At 48.4% G+C, this 27578-nt stretch overlaps 1 protein-coding gene and 1 long non-coding RNA gene across 2 annotated transcripts in view; one reads left to right on the top strand and one right to left on the bottom strand.

Annotated features, from left to right (window-relative positions):
- The window catches only part of cap1 (CAP, adenylate cyclase-associated protein 1 (yeast)), a 72018-nt gene extending 50401 nt beyond the window's left edge, over positions 1-21617 (bottom strand). The window contains exons 1-2 of the mRNA XM_038800268.1: positions 21536-21617; positions 4289-4415 (exon numbers count right to left, since the gene is read on the bottom strand). Of these exons, the coding sequence (XP_038656196.1) occupies positions 4289-4346 (58 nt within the window). The 5' untranslated portion in view covers positions 4347-4415; positions 21536-21617. The remainder of the gene's footprint in view (positions 1-4288; positions 4416-21535) is intronic.
- Positions 21589-27578, top strand: part of LOC119967595 — a 17585-nt gene continuing 11595 nt past the window's right edge. The window contains exon 1 of the long non-coding RNA XR_005461021.1: positions 21589-21716. This is a non-coding gene — a long non-coding RNA (uncharacterized LOC119967595). The remainder of the gene's footprint in view (positions 21717-27578) is intronic.

Here is a 27578-nt window from a genome sequence, read left to right as displayed (position 1 = left end):
CAGGGGTTTGTGGACGTCATGTCCAAGGTTTTAAAAACAAAGGTGGCACTGGGTCCAGAGGTGACGATTTTAGAGGTATCGGAAGATCCAAGAATCCAGGAGGAGAAAGAGGCAGATGTTTTGGCCTTTGCTTCCCTGGTAGCCCGGAGACGGATACTATTGGCATGGAATGGAGGGACCCAAAGCCGGAGACCTTGCAACCGTACATGGCTAAAGCAAGTTTGCCTTGAGAGGCTCACTGTTAGGGTACACCCGGAGGTGGCAACCGTTCGCGATTTCCTTGCGGAAAATTAATAGTCAGAGGACGGGGGTGGGGGGGTGGTAGTTCAGGTTAGAGTAGTGGGTCAGAGTAGGGGAACCTGTACGAAAGATAAACGTTTTTTGCACTATGTTTATGGTTTCATGTATCTTGTCTATTTTGTTGTGGTTTCTATCCCAAAAATACCTCAATAAAAAGTTTATTAAAAAAAGAGGATGTAACAGAGGTATCTGTTAAGGCTACAGCTATTTCTCCCCTTGCCTCCCGCAGTAACTTGGGACACATCCAAATCGACCTGAATGTAATTTAGGCTACTCAACACTTCCTCCTTTGATATATTGACGTTTGAGAGAGTTCACACACCTATCCATGACCTCAACATCCATCATGTCATTGGTGAATACCAATTAACTACTCATTAAGAATTTCATCCACTTCCTGTGCTTCCACACAAAACTTCCCTCCATGGTCCTCGAATGGACCTACTCTTGCTCCTAATATATGCATAAAAAGCCTTGGGACTGTCCTTGACCATGTTTGCTAAAGACATTTCCTGGTCCCTTTTAGCCCTCCTAATTCTACAATTAGGTTCCTTCCTACTTTCACTGAAAGCCTCACGACTTAGTCAGTTTTAGATGCCTAGACCCATCTATCGTATGCTTCCTTTTTACTAAGCTTACAATTTCCCTCGTCATCCATGGTTCCTGAATCCTGCCATTTCTATCCTTCATTTTTGCAAAGGACATTCCCACCCTGCACTTCAATCAGCTGGCCTTTAAAAACCTCCTACATGTCAGATGTGGATTTGCCTTCAAATAGCTACTGCCAGTCCACATTCCCCAGTTGCTGCCTAAGCTGCTCTCGCCCAATTAAACACCCTCACCTGCAGGCTACTCTTTTCCTTAGCCATGACTACCCAAAATCTGATGGAATTATGGTCGCTAAGCCCCAAAATGCTGCCCCACTGAAACATCAATCACCTAGTGTGGTGTACTTTAATATTTTCATTACAGAGTGCAATTCTTTTCAAACTACATGCAATCGGCTATGTTGCACTCTGTGGTGCTTAAATACAGTTACATACGACTCGGATTTAGCACACAATCTGAGGTTTTACATGGGTTCTAGCCCCTTGGGTGTACATTTGCTGACAGTGTTGCACAGTGGCCGATCCCCATTGGGCCTTGGCAGTGGCTGCCCCAAGCTGGAGTGCGTCCCGTAGCACATAGTTGTGGATCTTAGAATGTGCCAGTCTGTAACACTGGGTCGAGGACAATTCTTTGCACTGGAACATCAACAAGTTTGGGAAGACCAAAAAGCATTTCTCTCCAGACCGTCTTTGCAAATGCACTTTCTATTCCCTTCCCCCACTCCGAGGCGCGGGTGTGCATGAAGGATCAGAACAAGCCAATCTAGTTCTTGACATTTGTTTGAAAGTTCTGGCGAGGAGACGTTCTGCCAGGATGACTGAGTCTGCTCACAAAGTGATGCACTGTCTCCTTTTCCCCCAAGGGGCTCCAGGACATGATGTGCAAACCACTGCTCGATCACCTTGCACAAATTTTTCCATGAGGGACAGATGATGTGGCACAATAAAACTACTTGGATCATTCCATGGCAACATGGCCAAACCCATCTTTCGCAACACAGGGGAAGGTAGAACCTCAGTACATGGTGACATTAGGTGTTTGTGTACCGGTAGTTCACACACAGCTTGATGCAGCTGCACACAAAAGGTGGCCATCAAGATGAGGGCTGTGTTAGGTACATTTTTTCTCTCCCATATCTGGAATTTTGTGCATGCTGTCTCTTCAGACACAATCCATCTTGGAAAGCTCGGGTGACTGCTGCAGTGCAGGATCTGGGTACGGGCAAGACCTGCGCCTCGTACAGCAGAAATGCCCAGCTTGTATAAACAATTACGACTAGTTTTGAAGCTGGACTGAATTCAGAGGAAACCGAAGTAACCTATTGTGCCATATTTTACTCAAAGCTCTGAATCACTGCAAAATTAACTACAGAAGTTATTCATTTTCCCCAGCCTTATTCTCAAAAGAAAACATGGCCCTTCTCAATACCATATGTCCCCCATTTTTTAAATAAGAAAGTGTGATGTTTGCTGTCAGTACATAGGAACCACGGAACTAAATCTCCCATCTAATACTAACTCACTTCACTTGTTTTATAAATTACACTTTCTTCTTCAAAAAACCAGCTTAGTGTCTTTCATGCAATCCACATACTAGAGTTGGATTAATATGTAGCACCAAAATGTACATGCTTCTAATAAGTGTACCTTCAAACTGCATGTTAACTCATCCCACATCCCTGGTGAGGACTAATGACAGCATCAGGAAATTCATGCGCACTATCCCAACCTATGCCACGGTAACATCAGTATAGCTAGTGCAGAGTCTTTTAACATGACTATATGCAAAACAGTCCCATAGGGTAGAGAATGATTTGCTTCCTTACCAAAACGTTTTCACTAATAGTTTTCAGATGACGGAAATACACAGGGTGGGGTAGGCAGTGGCTGAGGAGCAGGGCTAGTGGTACATTTCAGGTTTAGGGGTGCCTGCTGTACACTGTCTATGGCTGAGCCCTATAGGAGGGATTCCCTTTCTTGAGACGCTTGGCTGCAGCTTTCTCGGTGGTGAAATGAGGCCTCGATTTAGATTTCCTACAGTGCAGAAGTAGACCATTCAACCCATCAAGTCTGCACCAACCCTCCAAAAGAGCACTCTACCTAGGCCCACTCCCCCACCCATCCCCACAACCTTTTAAAAATTTTTTTTAGAGCACCCAATTATTTTTTCCAATTAAGGGGCAATTTAGCATGGCCAATCCACCTATCCTGCACATCTTTGGGTTGTGGGGGTGAAACCCACGCAGACACGGGGAGAATGTGCAAACTCCTTACGGACAGTGACCCAGAGCCGGGATTCGAACCCGGGTCCTCAGCGCCGTAGGCAGCAATGCTAACCACTGTGCCACCGTGCTGCCCACCCATCCCCATAACCTAACCTGCACATCTTTGGACTGTGGGAGGAAACCATGCAGACACAGGGAGAAAGTACAAACTCCACACAGTCACCAAAGGCCGCAATCAAACCCAGGTCCCTGGTGCTGTGAGGCAGCAGTGCTGACCACTGTGCCCTTGTATCCAGCTCCTTCCCGGGTGCGTTTCCTCCATTTAAAAATAAATAAATTTAGAGTACCCAATTAATGTTTTCCAATTAAGGGGCAATTTAGCACAGCCAATCCACCTGCCCTGCACATCTTTAGGTTGTGGAGTGATACCCACGCAAACACGGGGAGAATGTGCAAACTTCATATGGCCGGGATTCACACTTCTCCAGTACCGGAATTAAACCTCGGACCTCGGCACCACGAGGCAGCAGTGCTAACCACTGCCAGGGATTCCCAGGTGTCATTGGGAATGTTGCAATTTTTCCAAGGATGCTATGAAGGCATCCTTAGAAAGATTTCCTCTGTGCTCCTGGGGTTCGCTCACCATGTCGAAGCTGAGAGTATAGCGCTCATTTCAGGAGTCTCATGTCAAGCCTGTGGACGATGTGGCCCAGCTAAAGGAGCTGATTAGTGTGGTCAATGCTGGGAATGTTGGCCACAAGAACAATGACATCGACAGTATGACACACCAATGTATATGCAGGATGTTTTAGTGCTAGTGGTACATTTCCAGGTTTTGGGGTGCCTGCTGTACACTGTCTATGTCTGAGCCATATCGGAGGGTGGATAACACCACTGCTCTATAGACCATAAGCTTCTAATTGCTGTATGAACAAACTTAATAAAAACCATTATACTAGTACATAGAGCAACTAACATTTGTCCTTAACTCGACAACAGACTGACCCAGCCTCAACCAGGTCATACTAATCCCAAAGACACCATAATCTGGAAACAGAATCTGCTCACACAGACCATTCAATTATTCCATCACAAAACATGACAAAGTTCAGTCAAGAATTATTTCAAACAATCAAGATAGTTATTTGCTATTACCTTCAGAGCCGCATGTTGCAACATGAGAGCCAGCTCCATGTCTACCAGATTGTTCCATTGTTTCCAATTGTATAACGGCTTTCTCCAGCCTTTGTACAAGGGCCTCAATGTTGCCATCTGTTTAAACCTAGAGGAGACAAACAGACCCAATAAAGGAGTCAAACTACGGAATGCTTAATCACATTTTAAATATCACATTGCTTAAGAACGTTTTGCTGCCCCACCATGAATGACTGATCAGTAGGACAGATTAAACCCTTTGCAAGCAGCTCCATCTCTGCATGTTAATTTGCAAAAAAAAGCACAGCAAAGCTAAGGTATTTATTCAATTACAATTATAAACAATATACATCAAATTATGAACCACAAATTGCATTGTGATGGTATCTTACGTTCAGTGTAGTTATATAAATTTTCAAAACATTCTTTAGGAATTTGATACCAAAACCACAGTCAGATTTCAGGAACAGGTTTGAAATGTTGCTCAACTTGGCTTGTATGAAAACCATGAGAAGGTCTACTACTGCCATTTTTGCAGTGTCTTTAATGTACAGGGATGAAGGGGCGAAGATAAAATGTCTGAAAATTTGTGGCAAAGAATCATCTACATATTGTAGCACAAACTATCAAAGCTGTAGCACCATGAGGGAACAGAAAATGATATCACTTTTAATGATCTGTTATGAAAAGCAAATGCTTCCAGGCTTCGAGGGAGTACAAACATTAGTTTTCCCTTTGTTTATCATCTATTACTGTCAACTCCTTGGACCAATACATTTCCATGAAATAAAACAGAACTCAGCATTTTGGCATTCAATGCAGCTAGAGTACGTAATGCAGGATGAAGTCCAAACGAATAACAGAACATGGCCATGCTGGATTATATACATAGAGATCAGAAAAAGACTAGAGGGTGAAATTCCACATTTGAAAAGTCAGAACTCTGCTAATAGATAGGGAGAAGTGGGACAGCAGATAGGTTTAGCAAAGGAGTTCAATAGCTTTGAGCCATAAATAGTGGAATGCATATATAGCAGGGGGTTGTTATGTAGACATCAGAAGGGAGTCTTGGGGACCTTCGGAGACAGGGCCCCAGAGTGGATGCACGAAAGGCGGCTCTCCTCCTGAAAACTTGGATTTCGGCACTTTAAGCCCAAGATAGCCTGCTAAAATCGGGAGAAAACACTCCTCACCCTCCTCCAACACCATCAGGACAAGACATGTCAAGCGGCAGCAACTCCAGTGACAGAAAAGATGGAAAAGGCTCAAACAGCCTGCAGAGAAGGCATGTGGGACGCTAATGAGAAAGGTAGAGGATTAGGAAAATCGATCACGGCACCAGAACCTCTGTGCAGTGGGCCTATATACAAGAACAATGTGAAATTTGGAATGCTGCAAATTCTGGGCCGCCTTCCAGGACAGGGGATATTACTTCACCGCACCAGCGGACATGGAAGTTGTTCACAAACATGGGCTGGGAAGCCAGCAACATAGAAGTGATGAACCAATGAAGGGGCAGCACGGTGGTGCAGTGGGGTTAGCACTGCTGCCTCACGGCGCCGAGGTCCCAGGTTCGATCCCGGCCCTGGGTCACTGTCCGTGTGGAGTTTGCACATTCTCCCCGTGTCTGCGTGGGTTTCGCCCCCACAACCCAAAGATGTGCAGGGTAGGTGGATTGGCCACACTAAATTGCCCCTTAATTGGAAAAAAATAATTGGCTACTCTAAAATTTAAAAAAAACAAAAAAAAAAAAAAGTGATGAACCGGATACCCTAGCATGTTGAGACATTGAGAAACTCTTTGCTCGGGACTGCGCCTCCTCATTTTGAACGCTGGAGCATGGCATCAGAAAGGAGGTGCGAGATCAGCAAGATGCAGAAGGAGGGGCCAACAGGTCAACCTCAGGAGGGGGGTTCCTACACTAGCAAGTAAACTACCACCAGGAAGTACTAGTAAGGGGGGAGCCTGCAGCACACCTCCTATTGACGAGACGGTGCTTGGCAACCGGGGGTGGGCAGACTCAGCAGGATAAGATACTTTGGAGGGTCCCCACCACTGTTGGGATGCCCCCAGGTAGAGGACAATAGATGGCATGCATACACCAGGACTGTGCCCTTCATTAAGAGGAAGGGGTTCCACTCCCTGTATGTTCAATTCATAGGTGACCACTGTCTCCGGATCATAGACGCGCGAGCCTGCTTCCCAGGGAACGTGCATGATAACTAATTCCTGGGACACAGATCCTTAGCGTCTTCAAGGACCAAGAATGACGGGTTGGCTCTTGTGAGATAAGGGGTAGCCGCTGAGGTTCTGGCTGATGTGCAAGGCCGAAGAGCGAGGCAGAGACCCAATATAACCAGGCTCATGTAGCCATCCTTGCAGTCGTCGAACAATGCATCGGACTGCTCAAAACACGGTGCCAGTGCCTGGACCGCTCTGGTGGTGCACTGCAGTACACCCCTCCAGAGGGTTTCCCACTTTGCGGTCTGCTTTGCCAGAATCTGGAGGAGGAGGGACATGCAGCCAGACCAGGAGGAGCTGGAGGACGAGCTTGGGAGGACCCGCAGGAGGTCCCAGAGGAAGGACAGATATCGGCAGGGTTTGGGATGCCTGGAGGACCTGGAAGGCCCTCATTCTCGCCCAATTCTCACAGGATGAGGTTTGTCGGTCAGCTCATACCGTCCCCTCCCCCAATGACTACAGGTGCAGGAGATGATACCGACAATGCATGGCACTGAGGGCCACTACCACTGCCTCCCAGGTGGTATTGGTGACCCTGCTCTGGCTCCCTCGGTGGAACAGGATCTGTCTCGCATCCACAGCATCAGGAAGCCTGGCCAGGTTGGCATCCCCAAAACGAGGAGCAGTTCTGCATGTTGCCATGCCTGCATAGTGACTGGGAGTGAGAGAGCATTTAAAAGGACCTCCCTTGCTACCTCCGGTGGCGGCGATGATCGAGTGCGCCGCACATTCGGCGGGCTCTCACTCCGGCGGGGCTTTAGGGACTGATTCCCTGCGATAGCGGGACTGCGGAGCGGCAAAAAGTCGGCCGTGGAAGTGTGGAGGAGCGGGCTGCAGTGCATGGAACCGCGGGAGACCAGGAAACAAAGGAAGAGGGAGAGAGAGGGACAGAGGCAAGGAGCAGGGGAAGCTGACCTGAAACCCAAGATGGCGGACACACAGACCTCAGACTCAGGAGAATACAGCCAATGGGTGGCAGGAGTAGGGTTACCCGGGGATGTTGCTTTTGGGGGGGGGGGGGGGGGGGGGGGTTTGTTCTGCTGACGTGGGAGAGATCTGAAGTAGGCAGTGGAAAGGAGGTAGAGGGTGGAGGCAGCCAAGAGGCGGGCCAAGAATGGTGCGACACACGGGCCGGCGGCCGGCCCGAGAAAGGCTATGGCTGACCGGCGTGTGTGAAGTCCAGCGGGGTGTCAATCATGATCAACAAGCGGGTGCAATTTGAGGCGGAGGGCATAGTTGCAGACAGGGGGGGGGCAGATACCTGATGGTAAGGGGCAGACTGGAGGGGAGAAGAGTGGTGCTGGTGAATATATATGCCCCGAACTGGGACGACGTGGACTTTATTAAAAGAGTGCTGGGGAAGATCCCGGACCTGGACTCTCATAGACTAATAATGGGGGGGGGACTTTAACATGGCCCTTGACCCGGGGTTGGATCGGTCACGTCCCAGAACGGGTAGACCCCCAGCAATGGCAAGGGAGCTTGATGGATGGGGAGGGGTGCAGAGCGGAGGACCCGGCAGGATTGAATAAGGTATTCCGGGACTTCTATAGCAAGCTGTACACTTCGGAGCCCCCAGAAGAGCCGGAGATGAAAAGGTTTCTGGACGGGTTAACATTCCAACAGTAGGTGGGGGGCAAGTGGATGGGCTGGGGGCCCCAATTAGAGTGGAGGAGGTATTGGCGGACCTGAAGGCCATGCAGTCGGGGAAAGCCCCGGGGCTGGATGGATACCCAATAGAGTTTTACAAGAAGTTCTCTGAGTTAGTGGGACCGGTCTTGGCGTGGGTTTTTTAAAAATAAATAATTTTAAATCAAATTTTCACAGAATATCAATAACAAAGCACAAAAAGAGAGGAAACAAACACCCCCCCCCCCCCCCCCCAATATACAAAAAAGAAATAAATTAACACCCGTCATCAACAATTAACAAATATACACGCCCCTTCAACGCAAAACAAAGACACAAACCCCCCCCCCCCCCAACCGGGTTGCTGCTGCTGGCCTTTTTCTACCGTTCTGCCAGGAAATCTAGGAATGGTTGCCATCTCCTGAAGAATATCTCCTGAATAATCTCCTGAAGCCTATCCTGAAGAAGTAGGGCAGCAGGGTAGCATGGTGGTTAGCATAAATGCTTCACAGCTCCAGGGTCCCAGGTTCGATTCCCGGCTGGGTAACTGTCTGTGTGGAGTCTGCACGTCCTCCCCCTGTGTGCGTGGGTTTCCTCCGGGTGCTCCGGTTTCCTCCCACAGTCCAAAGATGTGCGGGTTAGGTGGATTGGCCATGCTAAATTGCCCGTAGGGTCCTAATAAAAGTAAGGTTAAGGGGGGGTTGTTGGGTTACGGGTATAGGGTGGGTTTGAGTAGGGTGATCATGGCTCGGCACAACATTGAGGGCCGAAGGGCCTGTTCTGTGCTGTACTGTTCTATGTTCTAACCCCTGCACCGATCCCCTTAGGGCAAATTTCACCCTCTCTAATTTAATGAACCCTGCCATATCGTTGATCCAGGCCTCCACGCCCGGAGGCCACGCATATTTCCACTGAAGAAGAATCCTCCGCCGGGCTACCAAGGACGCAAAGGCCAGAATACCGGCCTCCTTCGCCTCCTGCACTCCCGGCTCCTCTGCAACCCCAAATATTGCGAGCCCACAGCCTGGTTTGACCCTGGATCCTACCACCCTCGACACCATCCTCGCTAAGCCCTTCCAAAATTCCTCCAGCGCTGGGCATGCCCAGAACATATGGGCATGGTTTGCTGGGCTCCCTGAGCACATAACACACCTGTCCTCACTCCCAAAAAACCGGCTCATCCTTGTCCCGGTCATGTGAGCCCTATGCAGCACTTTAAACTGTATGAGGCTGAGCCTCGCACAAGAAGAGGAGGAGGAGTTCACCCTCCCCAGGACGTCCACCCACGTCCCCTCCTCGATCTCCTCACCCAGCTCCTCCTCCCACTTACCCTTCAGCTCCTCCACCGAGGCCTCGTCCTCCTCCTGAATCACTTGGTACGTTGCCGAGATCCTCCCCCCTCTAACCCACACCCCCGAGAGCACCCCGTCCTGGACGGCAGCGGCAACTCTGCCACTTGCCGCCTGACAAACGCCCTTACCTGCATGTACCTGAAGGTGTTCCCCAGGGGGGAAGAGAGGAGGAGGAGCCCGAACTTCTCCTCCTCCAGCTCACCCAGGCTCGCGAACTTCCCATCAACAAACAGGTCCCCCATCCTCCTAATACCTGCCATGTGCCAACTCAGGAACCCGCCGTCAATTCTCCCCGTGATAAACCGGTGGTTGCCCCGTATCAGGGACCCCACCGAGGCCCCCACCTCCCCCCTGTGCCGTCTCCATTACCCCCAAATTTTGAGGGTAGCCGCCACCACCGGGCTTGTGGTATACCTCGTTGGAGGGAGCAGCAGTGGCACTGTTGCCAGCACCTCCAGACACGTACCCTCACAAGACGCCGTTTCCAGCCTCTTCCATGCCGCCCCTCCCCTCCAGCGCCCACTTGCGCATCATCGCTGCGTTGGCAGCCCAGTAATACCCAGAGGTTGGGCAGCACCAGCCTCCCCCAATCCCTACCCGCTCCAGGAACACCCTTCTCACCCTCGGGGTCCCCTGCGCCCACAAACCCCGTAATGCTCCTGTTAACCCACCTGAAGAAGGCCTTCGGGATAAGGATGGGGAGGCACTGGAATAGGAACAGAAATCTTGGGAGCACCGTCATCTTGACTGACTGCACCCTACAAAGACAGCGGCAGCATGTCCCACATCTTAAACTCCTCCTCCATTTGCTCCACCAGCCTCGTGAGGTTAAGCTTATGCAAGGCTCCCCAGCTCCTGGCCACCTGGACCAAGTACCTGAAGCTCCTCTCCGCCCTTTTTAATGGGAGCTTACCAATCCCCCCCCCCCCCCCCCTCCTGGTCCCCTGGGTGAACGAACAGCTCGCTCTTCCCCATGTTGATCTTGTACCCTGAGAAATTCCCAAACTCCCTGAGTATCCTCATTACCTCCGGCATCCCCCCCACCAGGTCCGCCACATACAACAACAAGTCATCCGCATAGAGCGACACTCCGTGTTCCTCCCCACCTCGCACCAGCCCCCTCCAGTTCCTCGACTCCCTCAACGCCATGGCCAGGGGTTCAATTGCCAGCACAAAAAGCAGGGGGGACAAGGGACACCCCTGCCTCATCCCTCGGTATAGCCGAAAATACTCCGACCTCCTATTCGTGGCCACACTCGCCACCGGGGCCTCATAACAGCCTCACCCACCTGACAAACACCTCCCCAAAACCGAACCTTTTCAGCACCTCCCACAAGTACCCCCACTCTACCCTATCGAAGGCCTTCTCCGCGTCCATCGCCACCACTATCTCCGCCTCCCCTTCTGCCGCCGGCATCATTAGAACATTCAAGAGCCTCCGTATTTTAGTATTCAACTGCCTCCCTTTCACGAAAACGTTTGATCCTCGTGAATAACCTGCGGCACACAGTCCTCTATCCTCGCGGCTAAAATCTTCGCCAGCAACTTGGCGTCTACAAAAGTGAGATCAGCCTGTATGACCCACACTGCAGGGGATCCTTGTCCCGCTTAAGGATCAAGGAAATCAGCGCCCGAGACATCGTTGGAGGCAAAGCCCCTCCTTCCCTTGCCTCGTTGAAGGTCCTAACCAACAGAGGGCCCAGCAGGTCTGCATACGTCTTATAGAATTCGACCGGGAACCCATCCGGCCCCGGCGCCTTCCCCGGCTGCATGCTCCCTATCCCTTTGACCAACTCCTCCAGCCCAACCGGCGCCCCCAGTCCCTCCACCTTCGGGAATCTCAGCCGGTCCAGAAAACACCCATCCCCCCCTTCTCCAGTGGGGGTTCAGACCGATACAGTTCCACGTAGAAGCCCCTGAAGACCCCATTGATGCCTACCCCACTTCGCACCACATTCCCTCCCCTATCCTTAACTCCACCGATCTCCCTAGCCGTATCTCGCTTCCGAAGCTGGTGCACCAGCATCGGGCTCGCCTTTTCCCCATATTCATACACCGCCCCCTGTGCCTTCCTCCACTGAACTTCCGCCTCCCTGGTGGTCAACAGGTTGAATTCAGCCTGGAGACTACGCCACTCCTCAAGCAATCCCTCCTCCGGAGCCTCCGCCTACCTCCTGTCCACCCTCACCATCCTCTCTTCTCCCTGTGGGCCCGAATGGTGATCAACTCTTATCCTAACCACCGCCTTCAGCGCCTCCCAGACCGTCCCCACTCAGACCTCCCCATTGTCATTGGCCTCCAGGTACCTCAATACATCCTCGGACCTGTCCGCCCACCTCCTCGTCCACCAGCAACCCCACCTCTAAGGGCCAAAGCGGGCGCTGGTCTCTCTCCTCCCCCAGCTCGAGGTCCACTCAATGCGGGGCATGGTCAGAAATGGCTATCGCCAAGTAGTCAGTATCCTCCACTCTCGCAATCAGCGCCCTACTCATAACAAAAAAAATCAATCCGGGAATAGGCCTTATGCACATGGGAGAAGAATGAAAATTCCCTGGCCCTCGGTCTCGCAAACCTCCATGGGTCAACCACTCCCATCTGGTTCATAAACCCCCTCAGCACCTTAGCCGCCGCTGCCCTCCTACCCGTCCTGGATCTGCATCAATCCAGTGCTGGATCCAGCACCGTGTTGAAACCCCCCCCCCCCATTATCAGGCCCCCCGTCTCCAAGTCTGGAATCCGGCCCAACATGCACCGCATGAAACCCGCATCGTCCCAATTCGGGGCGTATACATTGACCAGCACCACCCGCTCCCCCTGCAGCTTGCCACTTACCACCACATACCTCCCGCTACTCTGCCACAATGCTCGAAGCCACCCTCTTTCCCACCAGGATCACCACCCCCGATTGAAACACCTGGCCTACCCATCCCTTCCGCAATCTAACCTGATCTGTCACCTTCAGGTGCGTCTCCTGAAGCATGACCACATCCGCCTTCAGGTGCGCAAACACGCGGGCCCGTTTGACCAGCCCATTCAGTCCCCTTACATTCCAGGTTATCAGCCGGATCAGGGGGCTACATAACCCCCTCCCCCGCCGACTAGCCATTACCCTTTCTCAGCCCGTTCCCCACGGCGGCAGAACCCATCCCGACCCCCTCTACCTGCTCCAGCTCCCTCTTGGCCATTGCAGCAGCAACCCCCCCCCCCCCCCCCAGCTAGGACCCCCCTAGCTGCATTCCTCCCCCCCGTTGCACTCCCGTAAGTCAGCTGACTCCTGCTGACCCCGGCCACTCCTTCGACCCCTCCCAGCGTGGGGCTTCCCCTCCTCCCCATTGCCCACCAGCAGGTTCTCCTCCTCCCCCTACCGCTCTCAGCGCAGGAAAAAGCCCACGTTTCCCAGCTCCGGCCCCGCCCCCTTCAGCGCGGGAAGAAGCCCGCGCTTTCCACCTGCCCGGCCCCGCCTCCTCTGATGCCGCTCCCCCCACACTGCAGGTCTGCCCCCCTTCCCGAGCCCATCCGACAGACCCAAGCAAAAACAGTGCCCCACCCACCCTATAAGCAACAAAGAAGCAACAATAAACAGAGAACCGCCCCCCCCAAAATGTAACACCGCTACACGCAAACCCCTGCACCCAACCCTTAGTTTGAGTCCAATTTTTCGGCCTGTACGAAGGCCCACGCCTCCTCCGGGGAGTAAAAGTGTCGGTCAGCAAACCGGTGGAACCGCACCAGCACCGCCCGTGGCGTCTCATTAGGCTTGGGCCTCCTTGCCAATACTCTGTGGGCCCCCTCCAGCTACAGGGGCCCCTGAAAGGACCCAGCTCCCATCAGCAATTTAGCATGGTGACCACATAGGCCCCCACGTCCGACCCCTCCAGCCCCTCCGGAAGGCGCAAGATCCGCAGATTTTTCCACCTTGAACGGTTCTCCATCTCCTTGAACCTCTCCTGCCATTTTTTAATGGAGCGCCTCATACGCCTCCACGGCGAGGCCTAAGATTTCGTCCTCGTTGTCGGAGAACTTTTGTCAGACCTCTTGGATCGCCACCCCGTGGGCCATCTGGGTCTCCAGCAGCTTATCAATTTAAGCCTTCATCAGCTCCAGCAGCTCCGCTTTAAGCTCCCCGACGCAGTGCTGAAGAGCCTCCTGCTGCTCCTGCGCCCACTGCATCCATGCCGCCTGGTCTCCGCCCGCCGCCATCCTGTGCTTCTTCCCTCGCACCTGCTTTGGCTTTGCTACCACTTTTTTTATTCGCCCCACTCCTGGTCCAGGCCATACACTGCTGGGGAAATGTTGCTGACTCCTTCCCACGTCGGGAAACGTCGAAAACGTACCGCTGGGGGCCCTAAAGAGAGCCCAAAAGTCCATTCCTAGCGGGAGCTGCCGAACGTGCGACTTAGCTTCGCATAGCCGCAACCGGAAGTCACGTTGGCGAGGGTTTTTAATGAGGCAAGGGACAGAGGGACCCTGCCGCTGACGATGTCACAAGCCATCATATCACTGATATTGAAGCGGGGTAAGGACCCGGAAACGTGCGGGTCATACAGGCCAATCTCCCTGATCAATGTAGATGCCAAGCTCCTGGCAATTAGAATTGAGGACTGCGTACCGGAGGTGATTGGGGATGACCAAACTGGGTTCGTGAAAGGCAGGCAGCTATCGGCCAACTTGAGAAGATTACTCAATGTGATCATGATGCCCCCGACAGGCAAGGAGGTGGAGGTAGTGGTGGGGATGGATGCCGAGAAGGCCTTCGACCGGGTGGAGTGGGGCTATCTATGGGAGGTGCTCAGACGGTTTAGGTTCGGGGAGGGACTGGTGAATTGGGTCAGACTATTGTATCAGGCCCCAAAGGCCAGCGTCAGGACAAACAGAGAAGTATCAGAGTATTTTAGACTATACCGCGGGACCAGGCAGGGCTGCCCACTCTCCCCGCTGCTGTTTGCGCTGGCCATAGAGCCGCTGGCGATTGCGCTGAGAGCCGCAAAGGGATGGAAGGGGATGGTTAGGGGCGGGGTGGAACATAGGGTCTCTCTCTATGCGGACGACCTGCTCCTGTACGTGTCGGACCCATTGGCCAGGATGGAAAGTATACTGGAAACACTGAGGAAGTTCGGCCAGTCCTCAGGGTACAAATTAAATATGGCCAAGAGTGAGATGTTTGTGGTGCAGGCAAGGGGCCAGGAGAACAGACCGACAGGGTTACTATTTAGGCTGGTTAAGGAAAGTCTCCAGTACTTGGGGATTCAGGTGGCTGCACAAGTTAAATTTGGCCAGGGTGGTGGAACAAATGAAGGGAGAGTTTCGGAGATGGGATGCACTCCCACTGTCGTTGGCAGGGAGGGTGCAGACTGTAAAGATGACAATCCACTCTAGATTCCTGTTCATTTTTCAGTGCCTCCCGATCTTTATCCCACAGTCCTTCTTCAAAAGGGTTAACAAGATGATCATGAGCTTTGTCTGGGCGAGAAAATCCCCGCGGGTGAAGAAGGTGATGCTTGAGAGGAGCCGCAGTGAGGGAGGGCTGGCATTGCCGAGTCTGATTAACTATTACTGGGCGGCTAACATCGCCATGATAAGGAAGTGGATTGTGGGTACGGGATCTATCTGGGAGCGGGTGGAGGTGGCTGCGTACAGGGGCACCAGCTTGGCAGCCCTGGTCACAGCTCCTCTACCGCCAGCCAGGTACTCCACCAGCCCGGTAGTGGTGGCGACCCTGCGGATATGGGGCTAGTGGAGGAGGCATGTAGGGGAGGTGGGGGCATCTGTCTGGGCGCCAATCTGTGACAACCATCGGTTTGCCCCCCGGGAGTATGGATGGGCGGGTTTCGAGCATGGCGGTGGGCGATATGTTCCTGGAGGGGAGCTTTGCGAGTCTGAGGAGCTTGGTGGAGAAATTTGGTCTGGTAAGGGGAAACGATTTCAGGTACCTACAGGTGCGGGACTTTGTCCGTAGACAGGTCCCATCCTTCCCACGCCTCCCGCCAATGGGGATCCAAGACAAAATAGTCTCTGGACGGGAAGGAGGGGAGGGTAGAGTCTCTGATATTTATACGGACCAGCGAACCACGTACACGTTTTGGACATGTCCAATGTTTGGGGGGTACTGGGAGGGATTTGCGGGGATCATGTCCCAGGTGCTAAAAACAAGGGTGGCGATGGGTCCAGGGGTGGCAATTTTTGGGGTTTCGGAGGACCCGGGAGTCCAGAGTGAGAAAGAAGCCGATGTTTTGGCCTTTGCTTCCCTGATAGCCCGGCGACGAATATTACTGGCATGAAGGGACTCAAAGCCCCCGAAGACTGAGTTGTGGCTTTCGGACATGTCGAGTTTTCTGGGTATGGAAAAAATTAAGTTCGCCTTGAGGGGACCTGTACAGGGGTTCGCCCGAAGGTGGCAACCATTCATTGACTTCTTTGCGGGAGGATGAGCGTCAGCGGGGGGGGGGGGGGGGGGGGGGGGTTAAGAGTAGAGTAGGAGGGATAAATTGTCAGGTAGTGCCGATGAGAGAGGAGCGGGCTTGTGCAGTATGGTACGATTGAAGTATTGATTGTATGTGGATGTTTGCACATTTTTGCCTTTTTTGCTTTCTTTTTGTTGATGTCTGTAACTGTTTACAATGCTGAAAAATACCTCAATAAAATTGTTTGTTAAAAAAAAGGCACCTCTCTCTTACTTGCAGGGAGACATTGTTGCGTGAGTGTGACAAGTCACACGGCAAGATAGCCAGTAACGGCGAGATATACGTGGGGGCTCATTTCTGGCACTAAGTGCCGTTAAATACAGGCTGCGATCTCACCAACACAGCCGTCGGAAAACTCTGCCAATCGTGCCCAAAATGACACCAGACGTTTTTTATTAAATCGTGTCCTATTTTCCGAGACAGGGAACATGCCCACTGAGACACACTTGTGGAGCTGCCAGAAATGCATGATGATTTTTTATTCAATGGAGCAATTAATTCACTGCTTTCAAAGCCACTCAAATCGAAACTCTTGCTTCTGCTTTGCTCAGGTCACTATCTTCAGGACAGATGAAGGGAGAATGCCAGCAGTGTTTTTAAAACCACAGGAACTGGATTATTTCAAGAACAGTGTATCTAATTAAATTTAATAGTCATAGTGCAAAGTAATCATTTTCCTATGGATTGTATTAGCCAAATGAATTCTGCTTAAATATGGTTGAAACTGGAATGAAACATTTATGTTATTTCAACCCTAAGTAACTCAAATATTATTGAATAAGTGCAAATAAATGTTAAAAACACACTAACAGGATTGGAAGTTTTACAAATATTTGCAGAATTAGGTACACGGTTAAACGGTCAGCATGCCCCACCCAACTTACCTGTTGTGACTGATCTGTTCAAAGTACATTACATATCTCTTCTTGCAATCACAAAATGCAATAGATAGGCCAGTCACAGCACAATGCTGTAGAACTCGGAAGCGCCATGCAGCCAAATTCACAAGTACAAGGCAATAAGTTGATTTTTGCTTCATTTAGGGGTTGGACAACAAATGCTGCCCTTGACACTGATGCCCACATGAAAAGAACAAAAACTTTTCATTCCAGTTACCAACCATATTTAAGCAGAATTCATTTGGCTAATACAATCCATAGGAAATGATTGCTTTGCACTATGACTATTAAATTTAATTAGATACACTGTTCTTGAAATAGCAAAGTATGCGCAATTGCACATCGTCCTAGGTCTGCTTTTAAAAAGGTAAAATAGATCTTCAGGGTTGGGGGGTTGCACGGTGCACTTCTACATTAAAACACTCATGGGTTAAACGGATGTTTTTGTTTCAATCAAGAATCTGCAATTCAACCACTTTTTAAAAATACTACTATTTGAAATAATTTCATACTGCAAAGCAAATGTGAGAAAGACATCCATTTTATAGAAGTGTTATATGGATGGCTTCCATTCAGACCTTTGACAAAATGGCATTTTCTGCTCGCCACATGTCCAACTACAACAATATAATTACCAATGCATCCAATTTAAGCAGTGTGGCTTCCATTCACAAAAACACTTCTGCCTTCCGAGTGTCTGATCCATTTGAAGAGCAACTCTGCCTCATGATTTGTAAAATCAAATCATCAGCTTTCCAATACTACATTATTTTATCTCTAAAAGAAAGGTTTATCTTGAAACCTACATTTTTGCTGAATCTAGCCTTTCTTCTTCTACCTCCAAGATAGCATGTGACTTGAACAAGCCAAGAACAAAGGTCACAATTGAGGCGTTCCCGTGTAGATCAAGCATCAGAAAACTCAATTGCCACAAGACTGAACAGCCAGCTGAAATCATATTCAGCTGCTGATAGGAAAAGCACAAGCGAGATATGCAACAGAGCATATTTAGCTTCACCTTCACAGACAAGCCAAAGAATATCCTTGAAGCCCTAGGTTAAGTTTTCAGGTCTGGCCCCTCTATTTTGTCACAGGAACATAGGATTTAGGAGCAGAAGGCGGCCATTTGGCCTTTCAAGCCTGACACACCATTCAATAAGATTGTGGCTGATCTGGCTGCAGCTTCAACTCCATTTTTCTGTCTGGCCCAAAACCCTCAACTCCCTTGTCTATCAAAAATCTGCCCAACTCTGCCAAGAATTAATCTACCGCTTTCTTGGGAAGAGAATTCCACATACCAACAACCCTCAGGGAACAAATTTATCTGCAGCTCAAGTCTTAAAAAGAGAGGCCTCTTATTCTTAAACTGTGTTCCATCGTTCTATTCTCCCAAACAAGTGGATACATCCTCCACCGGCAGTATCCACCCAGCTAAGTCACCTGCCATTCTTCTAAATCTAAACTATAATTGATAAAGGCCCAACCGGTTGAATCTTTCTACACAAAACCTTCTCTGAACTGTTCCACTAATGCAATTATATGTATTTTCTCCACAAATAAGGAGACCAAAATTGTACACAGTATTCCAGAACAAAAACAGAAAATGCTGGAAAATCTCAAGTCTGACAGTGCCTGTGATGAGAGAACAGAGTTACTGTTGGGTCAGATGACTGCACCAAAGCTGTATTCCAGATGTTGTCTCACTAATCGGGCACCCGGATTCTTTTGAACCTCCAACTTCTGCAATCTCTCTCTATTTAAATAATATCCTGATTTCTCACTTTTCCTTCCAAAGTGGACAAGTTCATATTTCCCCATCAAATACTCCATCGACCAATTTTTTGCCCTTTCACTTAACCTGTCTCTATTTTTGCAGACACCTCTTGACAACTTACTTTTTGTTATCGACAAATTTAGCTATAATGCATTTGGTACCTTCACCCAAATATTGATGCACACCATAAACTGTTGAGGCCCCAGTACAGATTACGTGTGGCACTCCACTAATTGCCAATCTGAAAAAGATGCATTTACCGCTCCTCTGTGCCTGTTAGCTCACCAGTTGTTTATTCATGGTAATATATGTTACTTCCCACACCATGTGCGCCTACCTAGCATAGTAAGCTTTGATATGGTATCTTATCAAATGCCTTTCAGAAATCCAAGTACACTACACCTGCAATTTCCCCACGATCCAACTTATCTGTTACTTCCACAAAAACTCCAATAAACTAGTTAAACACGGTTCCTCTTCAATAAATCCATACTGACTGCATGATCCCATTATGATTTTCCTGTTCATTTCTTGATTTTCAAGTAACTTTGGGATGTTCTCTATGCCTTCTGCAGTGAAGACAGACACAAAATACCTGTTCAGCGCCTCCGCAATTTCCTTGTTTCCATTATCAATTGCCCAGACTCTCTCTCTAGAGGACCAACACTAGTTTTAGTTACCCTTTTCCTACTTAAATACTTGTAGAAACATTTACTAGCTAGCTTTCTCTCACATTCAACTTTCTTCTTTTTTTTAAGTCACTCTTTGCTCATTCTTAAAATTCAACCAATCTTTTGATCTGCCACTAAGCTTTGTTGATTTTGCTATGTTTATTTGGTACAGTAGGTAGCTTCTTTATTCAGCCACAGATGATGCATCCTTCGCAAAGAGACTTCCTTACCGTGATAAATCTTTGCTGCAGGGTGCTCAACTCCATTGCCTTGCTTTTAAACTGGGTTGCAAGGTTACTTTTGCTGGCTCTACTTTATACACTTAAACACCAATCTTCGACCCACATTTCAGCCCTTCAAACTGAACATTAAAATTCTATCGTTATCAATTACCTAAAGACTCTTTATTAATCCTGTCCCATCATATTATCAGTTACCTAAAGACCCTTTATTAATCCTGTCCCATTGTTCATTACCAGGTCAAGAATAGCCCACTCCCTGGTTAGTTCTAGAACATACTGTTCTAAATTGTCCCAAATATCCTCTTATGAATTCACTTTCCAGGCCGCTTTTGTCAATCTATATCAGGGGTGGGCAAACTTTTCCGTGCAAGGGCCACATTAAGAAATTCACAATTCACAAAGGGCCGCATAGTATATTAAGTAAAATAATTACTTCACCCGGTTATGATTCTGGGCGCCTCAGATAGAACATAGAACAGGACAGCACAGAACAGGCCCTTCGGCCCTCGACGTTGTGCCGAGCAATGATCACCCTACTCAAGTCAACGTATCCACCCTATACCAGTAAGTAACCCAACAGCCCCCCCCCCCCCCCCCCCATTAACCTTAAAAAAAATTAAAAAATTTTTTTTTTTAATGACTTGGTGGGCCGCAGAAATACCTTTGGCGGGCCGCATGCGGCCCGCGGGCCGTAGTTTGCCCACCCCTGATCTATATGGAAGTCATCCATGATTATTGCAGTGCCTTCCTTACACACCATTTTGTTTGTTTTCCTATATTCTCTGTTCTACAGTGTAACTAGTGTCAAAATCTAATGAAGCTAAAATACATACAAAACCTCTACCACAGCAGCTGCTAACCACCCACGCAACCAAGGGATTAACCTAATTTTCACCAAATAAAGTTCAGAGTGATATTGATGCACATTAAATCTTTGATTTTACAAGTGCCTCATTTATGTGTCATAAAACATTCTTCCTAAAGTGTGTTGACTCTAAATTCCAGCTGTGGCAAGTTCAGACAAGCAAAGGAGCATAATCTAGTATTTCACAAGGTAGAGTTTTAAACCCATATTACAGTATCCTAAACATCAAACACTCATGCCAGATATTAGATTGCATTTTGTGTGCACAGGTTTTAAACATAATTCAATCTTATGGAGCGATTCAATTTAAATTATATTTCCGATTCATTCCAGGAAAACAAATAACCACACAAACTGAAAAATAACCACAAGATGACATCAGAGCAAATTCATGTTTTAAAGTTACAAATCATATGTCAACTTTTCGAGCGCATTAACGTTTTCAGGAACTCCGCTTTTTCGATCACGAGATTCTTTGATAAATTCTCTTACTTTGCAGGGTCAACGAATGTTTCATTTTACTACCAGGTTCTCCCGCGTGGAGGATTAAGGGTTAACACCGCCCTTCTGCCATCACCACACCAGACAAGTTATAAAATGCACTGGCATGGTTAACACCAATCGCTGCGCAAACAGTTCAATCGGGTCTCTTAAAATCTCCAAATGCCTAACATGGTCAAAATAATTTTGTCCATGAGCAGGAGGAGCACGACCCCATCAATCCCCAAAAAAGGCTAGCGCAAAAAAAAAACCCAGCCCAACCCCTCCACGTTTCTCGCCCTGCCCACAGACAGGAAGTAAGCCAAGTAAAGCAGCGACTCCTTCGCAAAACACCCCCAAACCCGCCGAGTACAGAAACTGTTTCTCCCCATTCCATACTCTCCTGCCTGTCACTATAGAAACTCCCCACCTCTGGCCCTTCCCCAACCCCGTCCCCTCACCTGAGAGCGGCACAAACACACACTCTTAAAAACCACCGCCGCAACACAACGGGTCGGAAACAGCGGCAAATTGCGCACCGAGTGCCACCGCTCCGATTAAAGGATCTGAATTTGGTATTTTAAAAAACACACACAACGCCCAGCCCGAAAGCTGCTCACGTCCACTACTCACCTGAGCGCGAGCCGCTCCTACTCCTCCAACACCGTCGCCGGAAGTACCACTGATATCCCACAACACCCCGCGCCGCCCAGAGGCCCCGCATCCGTTATCGCCTTATTAGGGAAAAAAAACGGCCTTTCGGCCAGAGCGGGTTTAAAGGCTGAACTGAGAGGAAAGATCATTCGAGGAAGTGGTAATATTTACTTTCTTCCTCATTTAGTATCCTGTCCCCCAATTTAGCAACATCGGAAATTTGTGTAGCTGGTCGGTTAACATGGATATTTACCCCCCCCCCGTGTCTTCCTTACAAGTTTATTTTGCCTTCAACTCTCAGCCCATTCCTCTTTAGATATTTCTCACACCCAGCAAAGAGGTACATGCAACTGCAGAAATGGCGATCTTTCTTTCTGCCAAATACTGTTTGGCTAATTGTTGATTATTCACGCTTTGTATTTGCCGAGGTACAACTTTCATGAAGCGCTCCCAAATTGGCTTCTTTTCCAAGTAAGAACATACTAGAAGTATATTGTGGGAGGACTAAAGACTCGTTTTCTCTAAAGAATAACTGCTGGTGATATACCAACTTTTTTTTAAGGAAACCTAATCAGGTTTAGGAAACCAGCAATCTTAAGGAGAGCGTAAGTTTCATTGTTTGAACATTGAATGTAAACAGAAACATACATTTACACCGAATGATTCTGATTGCATCAGTGTATCGCCTAATTAGTTTCACGGTCATGATTATGCACAAAATCGCTGTTAAAGGCAGATTTAGACAAAATTCTTACGAAACAATGTTTTGAATTTTTTACGGTTGGCAACCAAAGGGAAATGTAAAGATAATCACAACCGTAGAGATACTCGAAATGAGCAATCTTGATCATAGAAAAACATGCACGATGAAAAGATCAAAGCACTGATAATGAGACACTCAATGTTACTAGTTTACAAAGAACAATACAGCACAAGAATAGGCCCTTCAGCCCTCCAAGCTTGTACCGGTGATGATACCAACCTTGGCCAAAATCCTCAGCATTTTCTTGTTCCGTATCCTATACCCATCGTATCCATGTATTTGTCAAGATGCCTTTTGAATGCTGTTAACGTATCTTTCAAACTACTATTTTGAAAACAGGCTCTACTTCACTGCCATCTCTCTCAATATGTCCACTATCTCTGATTTGTCCTTCTCCATTTTCAAAATCCAATCCTGGGTGTGCAGAAAGTTTGGGTGTGATTCAACCAAAAATATTTCGAAGAGTAATTTTGGGCAAGTTTGGCAGGGTGTTTCCCACTGGCTTTTTGGATGAGATCCAGACTAGTATTCACCCATAAGGTCGTTTTTTGGGGCCTTGGGGAGTTTCTCCCCGGTCTAGCCCACATGTAACTTTTTTTTCAGCAATGGGGAACTGAACGTGCTGGTAGGAACAGCTCCTCTGAGATTAGGATGTAATTTTGAATGGGTGCCCTGATCTCCAAGTGAGTTTGAGCCTGATGCGGCACATCTTTATTTTAAAATCCCTTCCATGGCCTTGTCCTTCCTAGCTCTGAAACCTTTTCCAGTACTACAACCATCAGATCTCCCAGCTGTAAATATCTATTAGTTTTCTTCACTTTGGGACAAAGTTAGTTTATTTACCTGAATATGGTTGTCTTTGTTCTTTAAACATAGTTTAATCATCAGGTCCAAATTTCTTTCCTCCTGAGCCCTTACCTCTATTGCTGACCTGAAGCATGGCAATTAATGAATGTGGGCCCAATTTTAACTAAGTGGATGGATTTTGAAGTAGGTAAAAATAAAATGACTTTTAACAAATGTGCCAAGTTTTCAAAATATATTCGGTACTCAAAAAGGTTAATCTGCTGTTTCATTTCAGTGATGTGTGCCAGTGGCAAAACACTTACTTTGCCGGTATTTTTTTAAATTACAGTTCACTGCTGTTACAACTAGTTTACTTGTCCCTTTTTCTCAATCTGACTGGACATTAGCAGACCAAGAAATTTAATTTGCATTTATTTCCCCTTGTCAAATAATCTAAATGTAAAATATAAAGAGTTGGATAGCATGCAATATGTTCAAGATTGCCATTTCTCATTTCCAGGGAACAACTTAATTTGGCCTTTTGACGCTTTGTTTGTAACTACAGGCTGCAAATAACACATATATATTTATGAAGAGAATTTAAAAACTGACAGTACAAAGGGTGTTAAATATTGCACTTTGCATCAGTTTCTTCTGTTTCTATCACAAGTGCTGGGAAAGATTGTATTACTACCCTTTTTAAAAATAAATTTAGGGAGTACCAATTAATTTTTTCCCCCAATTAAGAGGCAATTTAACATGGCGAGTCTACCTACCCTGCACATCTTTAGCTTGTGGGAGTGAGAGCCATGCAGACACGGGGAGAATGTACAAACTCCACTCGGACAGTGACCTGGGTCTGAGATCGAACCCAGGTCCTCGGCGCTGTGAGGCAGCAGTGCTAACCACTGCGGCGCACCCGAGACTGTATTACAACACTAAGCAAAAGGACTAATGATACAGTTTCAAGTAGTCATTTGGTCGTACAAACTTAACAGTATGGCCCTTCTGCTGTTCACCAAGTACAGACCATACCCAACCAGCCTATGCTGGGTAGCACAATGGTTAGCACAGTTGCTTCACAGCTCCAGGGTCCCAGGTTCGATTCCTGGCTTGGGCCACTGTCTGTGCGGATTCTGCACGTTCTACCCGTGTCTGCGTGGGTTTCCTCCAGGTGCTCTGGTTTCCCCCCACAGCCCAAAGATGAGCAGGTTAGGTGGCTTGGCAATGATAAATCGCACTTAGTGTCCAAAAAGATTAGGTGAGGTTACAGGAAGAGGGTGGTGGCTTGGGCTTAAGTAGGGTGCTCTTTCCAAGAGCCAGTGCAGGCTCGATGGGCCGAATAGCCTCCTTCTGCACTGTAAATTTTCTAATTCTATGCTTGTAAAACCTAAGTGGCCAACATTAGATGTGATTCCATAGTTGGACAACATTTGTTAAATACTCCAGAATGGAGGATTGTGTTCCGGACGTTATTGGGGAGGACCAGACGGGGTTTGTTAAGGGTAGGCAGTTGGTGGCCAATGTAAGAAGGTTGTTAAATATGATCATGATGCCCCCGGAAGGTAGGGAGGTGGAGGTAGTGATCGCAATGGATGCAGAAAAGGCTTTTGCTTGTGTAGAATGGGATTATCTGTGGGAGGTACTGGGATGGTTCGGATTTGGGTGAGGCTTTATTGAATGGGTCAGGTTGCTGTATCAGGCTTCTGTGGCAAGTTTACGGGCATCGGACTATTTTAGACTGCACTGGGGGACGAGACAGGGATGCCCCCTCTCCCCACTATTGTTCGCGCTGGCTATAGAGCTGTTGGCAATTGCTCTGAGAGCCTCAAGGGGATGGTCTGAGGGGGGTGTGTGGAGCACAGAGTCTTGCTCTATGCAGATGACCTGCTTCTGTACGTATCGGACCCATTAGAGGGGATGGAAGAAATCATGAGGATTCTCGGGGAATTTGGTCTGGTCCCCAAACTGTAATAATCACCGGTTTGCCCCAGGAAGCATGGATTGGATTGGATTGGATTTGTTTATTGTCACGTGTACCGAGGTACAGTGAAAAGTATTTTTCTGCAAGCAGCTCAACAGATCATTCAGTACATGGGAAGAAAAGGGAATTAAACAGAATTCAAGAAAATACATGAGAATACATAATAGGGCAACACATGGGATGGGGGGTTCCAGATATGACGGAGAGCAGGGATTGAGAGGATGGGGGATATGTTTATAGAGGGGAGCTTTCCGAGTATGAGGGTGCTGGAGGAGAAGTTTGGGTTGGCAAGGGGAAACAAATTCAGGTATCTGCAGGTGTGGGACTTCCTATGTAAACAGGTGTCAACCTTCCTGCTCCTACCGCTAAGTGGGATTCAGGACAGAGTAGTTTCCAGAGGGTGAGTAGGAGAAGGGAGCATCTCGGTAATTTACAAGGAACTTATGGGGTCAGAGGAGACGCAGACCGAGGAGCTGAAGCACAAGTGGGAGGCGGAGCTGGGAGGAGAGATAGAAGATGGTCTATGGGCAGACGCGTTGAGTAGAGTCAACACGTCCACAACATGTGCCAGGCTCAGCCTGATACAATTTAAGGTTGTGCACTGGGCTCACATGACAGTGGCCCGGCCGAGCAGATTCTTTGGGGTGGAAGACAGGTGTGCAAAATGTGCGGGAGGACCAGCGAACCATGTCCACATGTTCTGGGCATGTCCGATCCTCGGGATTTTGGCAGGGGTTTGCAGACGTCATGTCTACGGTGTTAAAAACAAGGGTGGCATCGAGTCCAGAGGTGGTGATTTTTCAGGGTGTCGTAAGACCTGGGAATCCAGGAGAAAGAGGCAATGTTCTGGCCTCTGCTTCCCTGGTAACTCAGAGACGGATACTATTAGCTTGGAGGGACTCAAAGCCCCCGAAGTCGGAGACCTGGCTATCGGACGTGGCTGGCTGTCTCCGTTTGGAGAAAATCAAGTTCGCCTTGAGAGGGTCACTGTTAGGGTTCACCCGGAGGTGGCAAGGAAAATTAATCATCAGCGGGGGGGGGGGGGGGGGGGGGGGGGGTGTTTAGTTTAGCTTAGAGTAGCGGGTTAATAAAGGTGGGACCTGTAAGGGAGGGAGACGGCTTTTGCACTATGTTTATAGTTTCATGTACATTGTTTATTGTGTTATTATAATACCAAAAAATACCTCAATAAAATGTTTATAAAAAAACATTTGTTAAATAATCCTCTGTGCTAAAAATTACATTGACAACCAATTTAAGATAATCAGTCGGGCTTGCAGTGCATCTGCTGGAAGCTACATAATTAACAATTAATAAGAACAGGGCTGTTCTTTGCAGACAGAAAGACGTTGCGCCCTAAGGGGCTGCACGGTTGTGCAGTGGTTAGCACTGCTGTCTCACAGGACCCGGGTTCAATCCTGGCCCAGGGTCACTGTCATTCTCCCCGGGCCTTCGTGGGTCTCACTCCCCACAACCCAAAAAGATGTGCAGGGTAGGTCAATTGACCACACAAAATTGTCCCTTAATAGGAAAAAAAAATGGGTACTACATTGTGCCCATTTCAGCTAACCAAAAGTGATTTATCTGAATCAAACTACCTGGTTTAAAATTTCAGAATGTTAGCTCTGGCCCAATTGGTAGACCTCTTGCCTCTGATACAGAAGGCTATGGGTTCGAGTTCTATTCCAGAGACATGAACAAGTAATCCAGACTGACACTTCAGTACAGTACTGAGGGAATACAGCATAGTCAGAGGTGCTATCTTTCAGATGAGATGTTAAACCACGTTGCACACGTTGGTGGATGGAAAATATCCTGCTCCCATGGTATTAACGAACAGCAAAGCTTTAATTCTGATGTCATGTGTTTACCCCTTGATCAATTTCATCAACTCAGATTATCTGGTTATCTTCACATTACTGTTCGAGAGTCTTGCTGTGCATATGCAAGCTGCTGTGTTACCAACATTGGTTTTAAAGTGCTTTGGGACATCCTGAGACCATGAAAGATGCTCCTTAAATTCTTTTTCTCTGGGAGGGTAAAGTGTCAGAAATTTACAAGGAATTGAAGGACTGGGAAGGAGCCGCAATAGGGGTCGTGAAGCGTAAGTGGGAGGGAGAGGTGGAGGCTGGGGGTGTGGGAGGAGGCTGTGAGGAGGGTGAATGCATCCTCGTCATGCACTAGGCTCAGCTTATTCAGTTTAAGGTGGTCCACAGGGTGCACATGACGTTTGCCAGGATGAGCAAGTTTTTTGAGGAGGTGGAAGATGGGTGTGGGTGTTAAGCAGGTGGGCCCACGAATCATTTCCATATGTTTTGGGCTTGTCCGAAGCTTGGGGGATTCTGGCAAGAGTTTGCAGACGTTATGTCGGAGGTTTAGAACGTGAAGGTGAACCAGAGTCCAGACGTGTCGACCATTGGAGTGTCAGAAGACCCAGGAGTCCAGGGGGCGAGAGAAGCTGATGCCTTGGCCTCGCCTCCCTGGTAGCC

Source organism: Scyliorhinus canicula, chromosome 1 (assembly GCF_902713615.1).
Source record: "Scyliorhinus canicula chromosome 1, sScyCan1.1, whole genome shotgun sequence".
Taxonomy (NCBI): domain Eukaryota; kingdom Metazoa; phylum Chordata; class Chondrichthyes; order Carcharhiniformes; family Scyliorhinidae; genus Scyliorhinus; species Scyliorhinus canicula.
The sequence above is the reverse complement of the archived record's forward strand: the minus strand, read 5'-3'. Positions and strand labels throughout refer to the sequence as shown.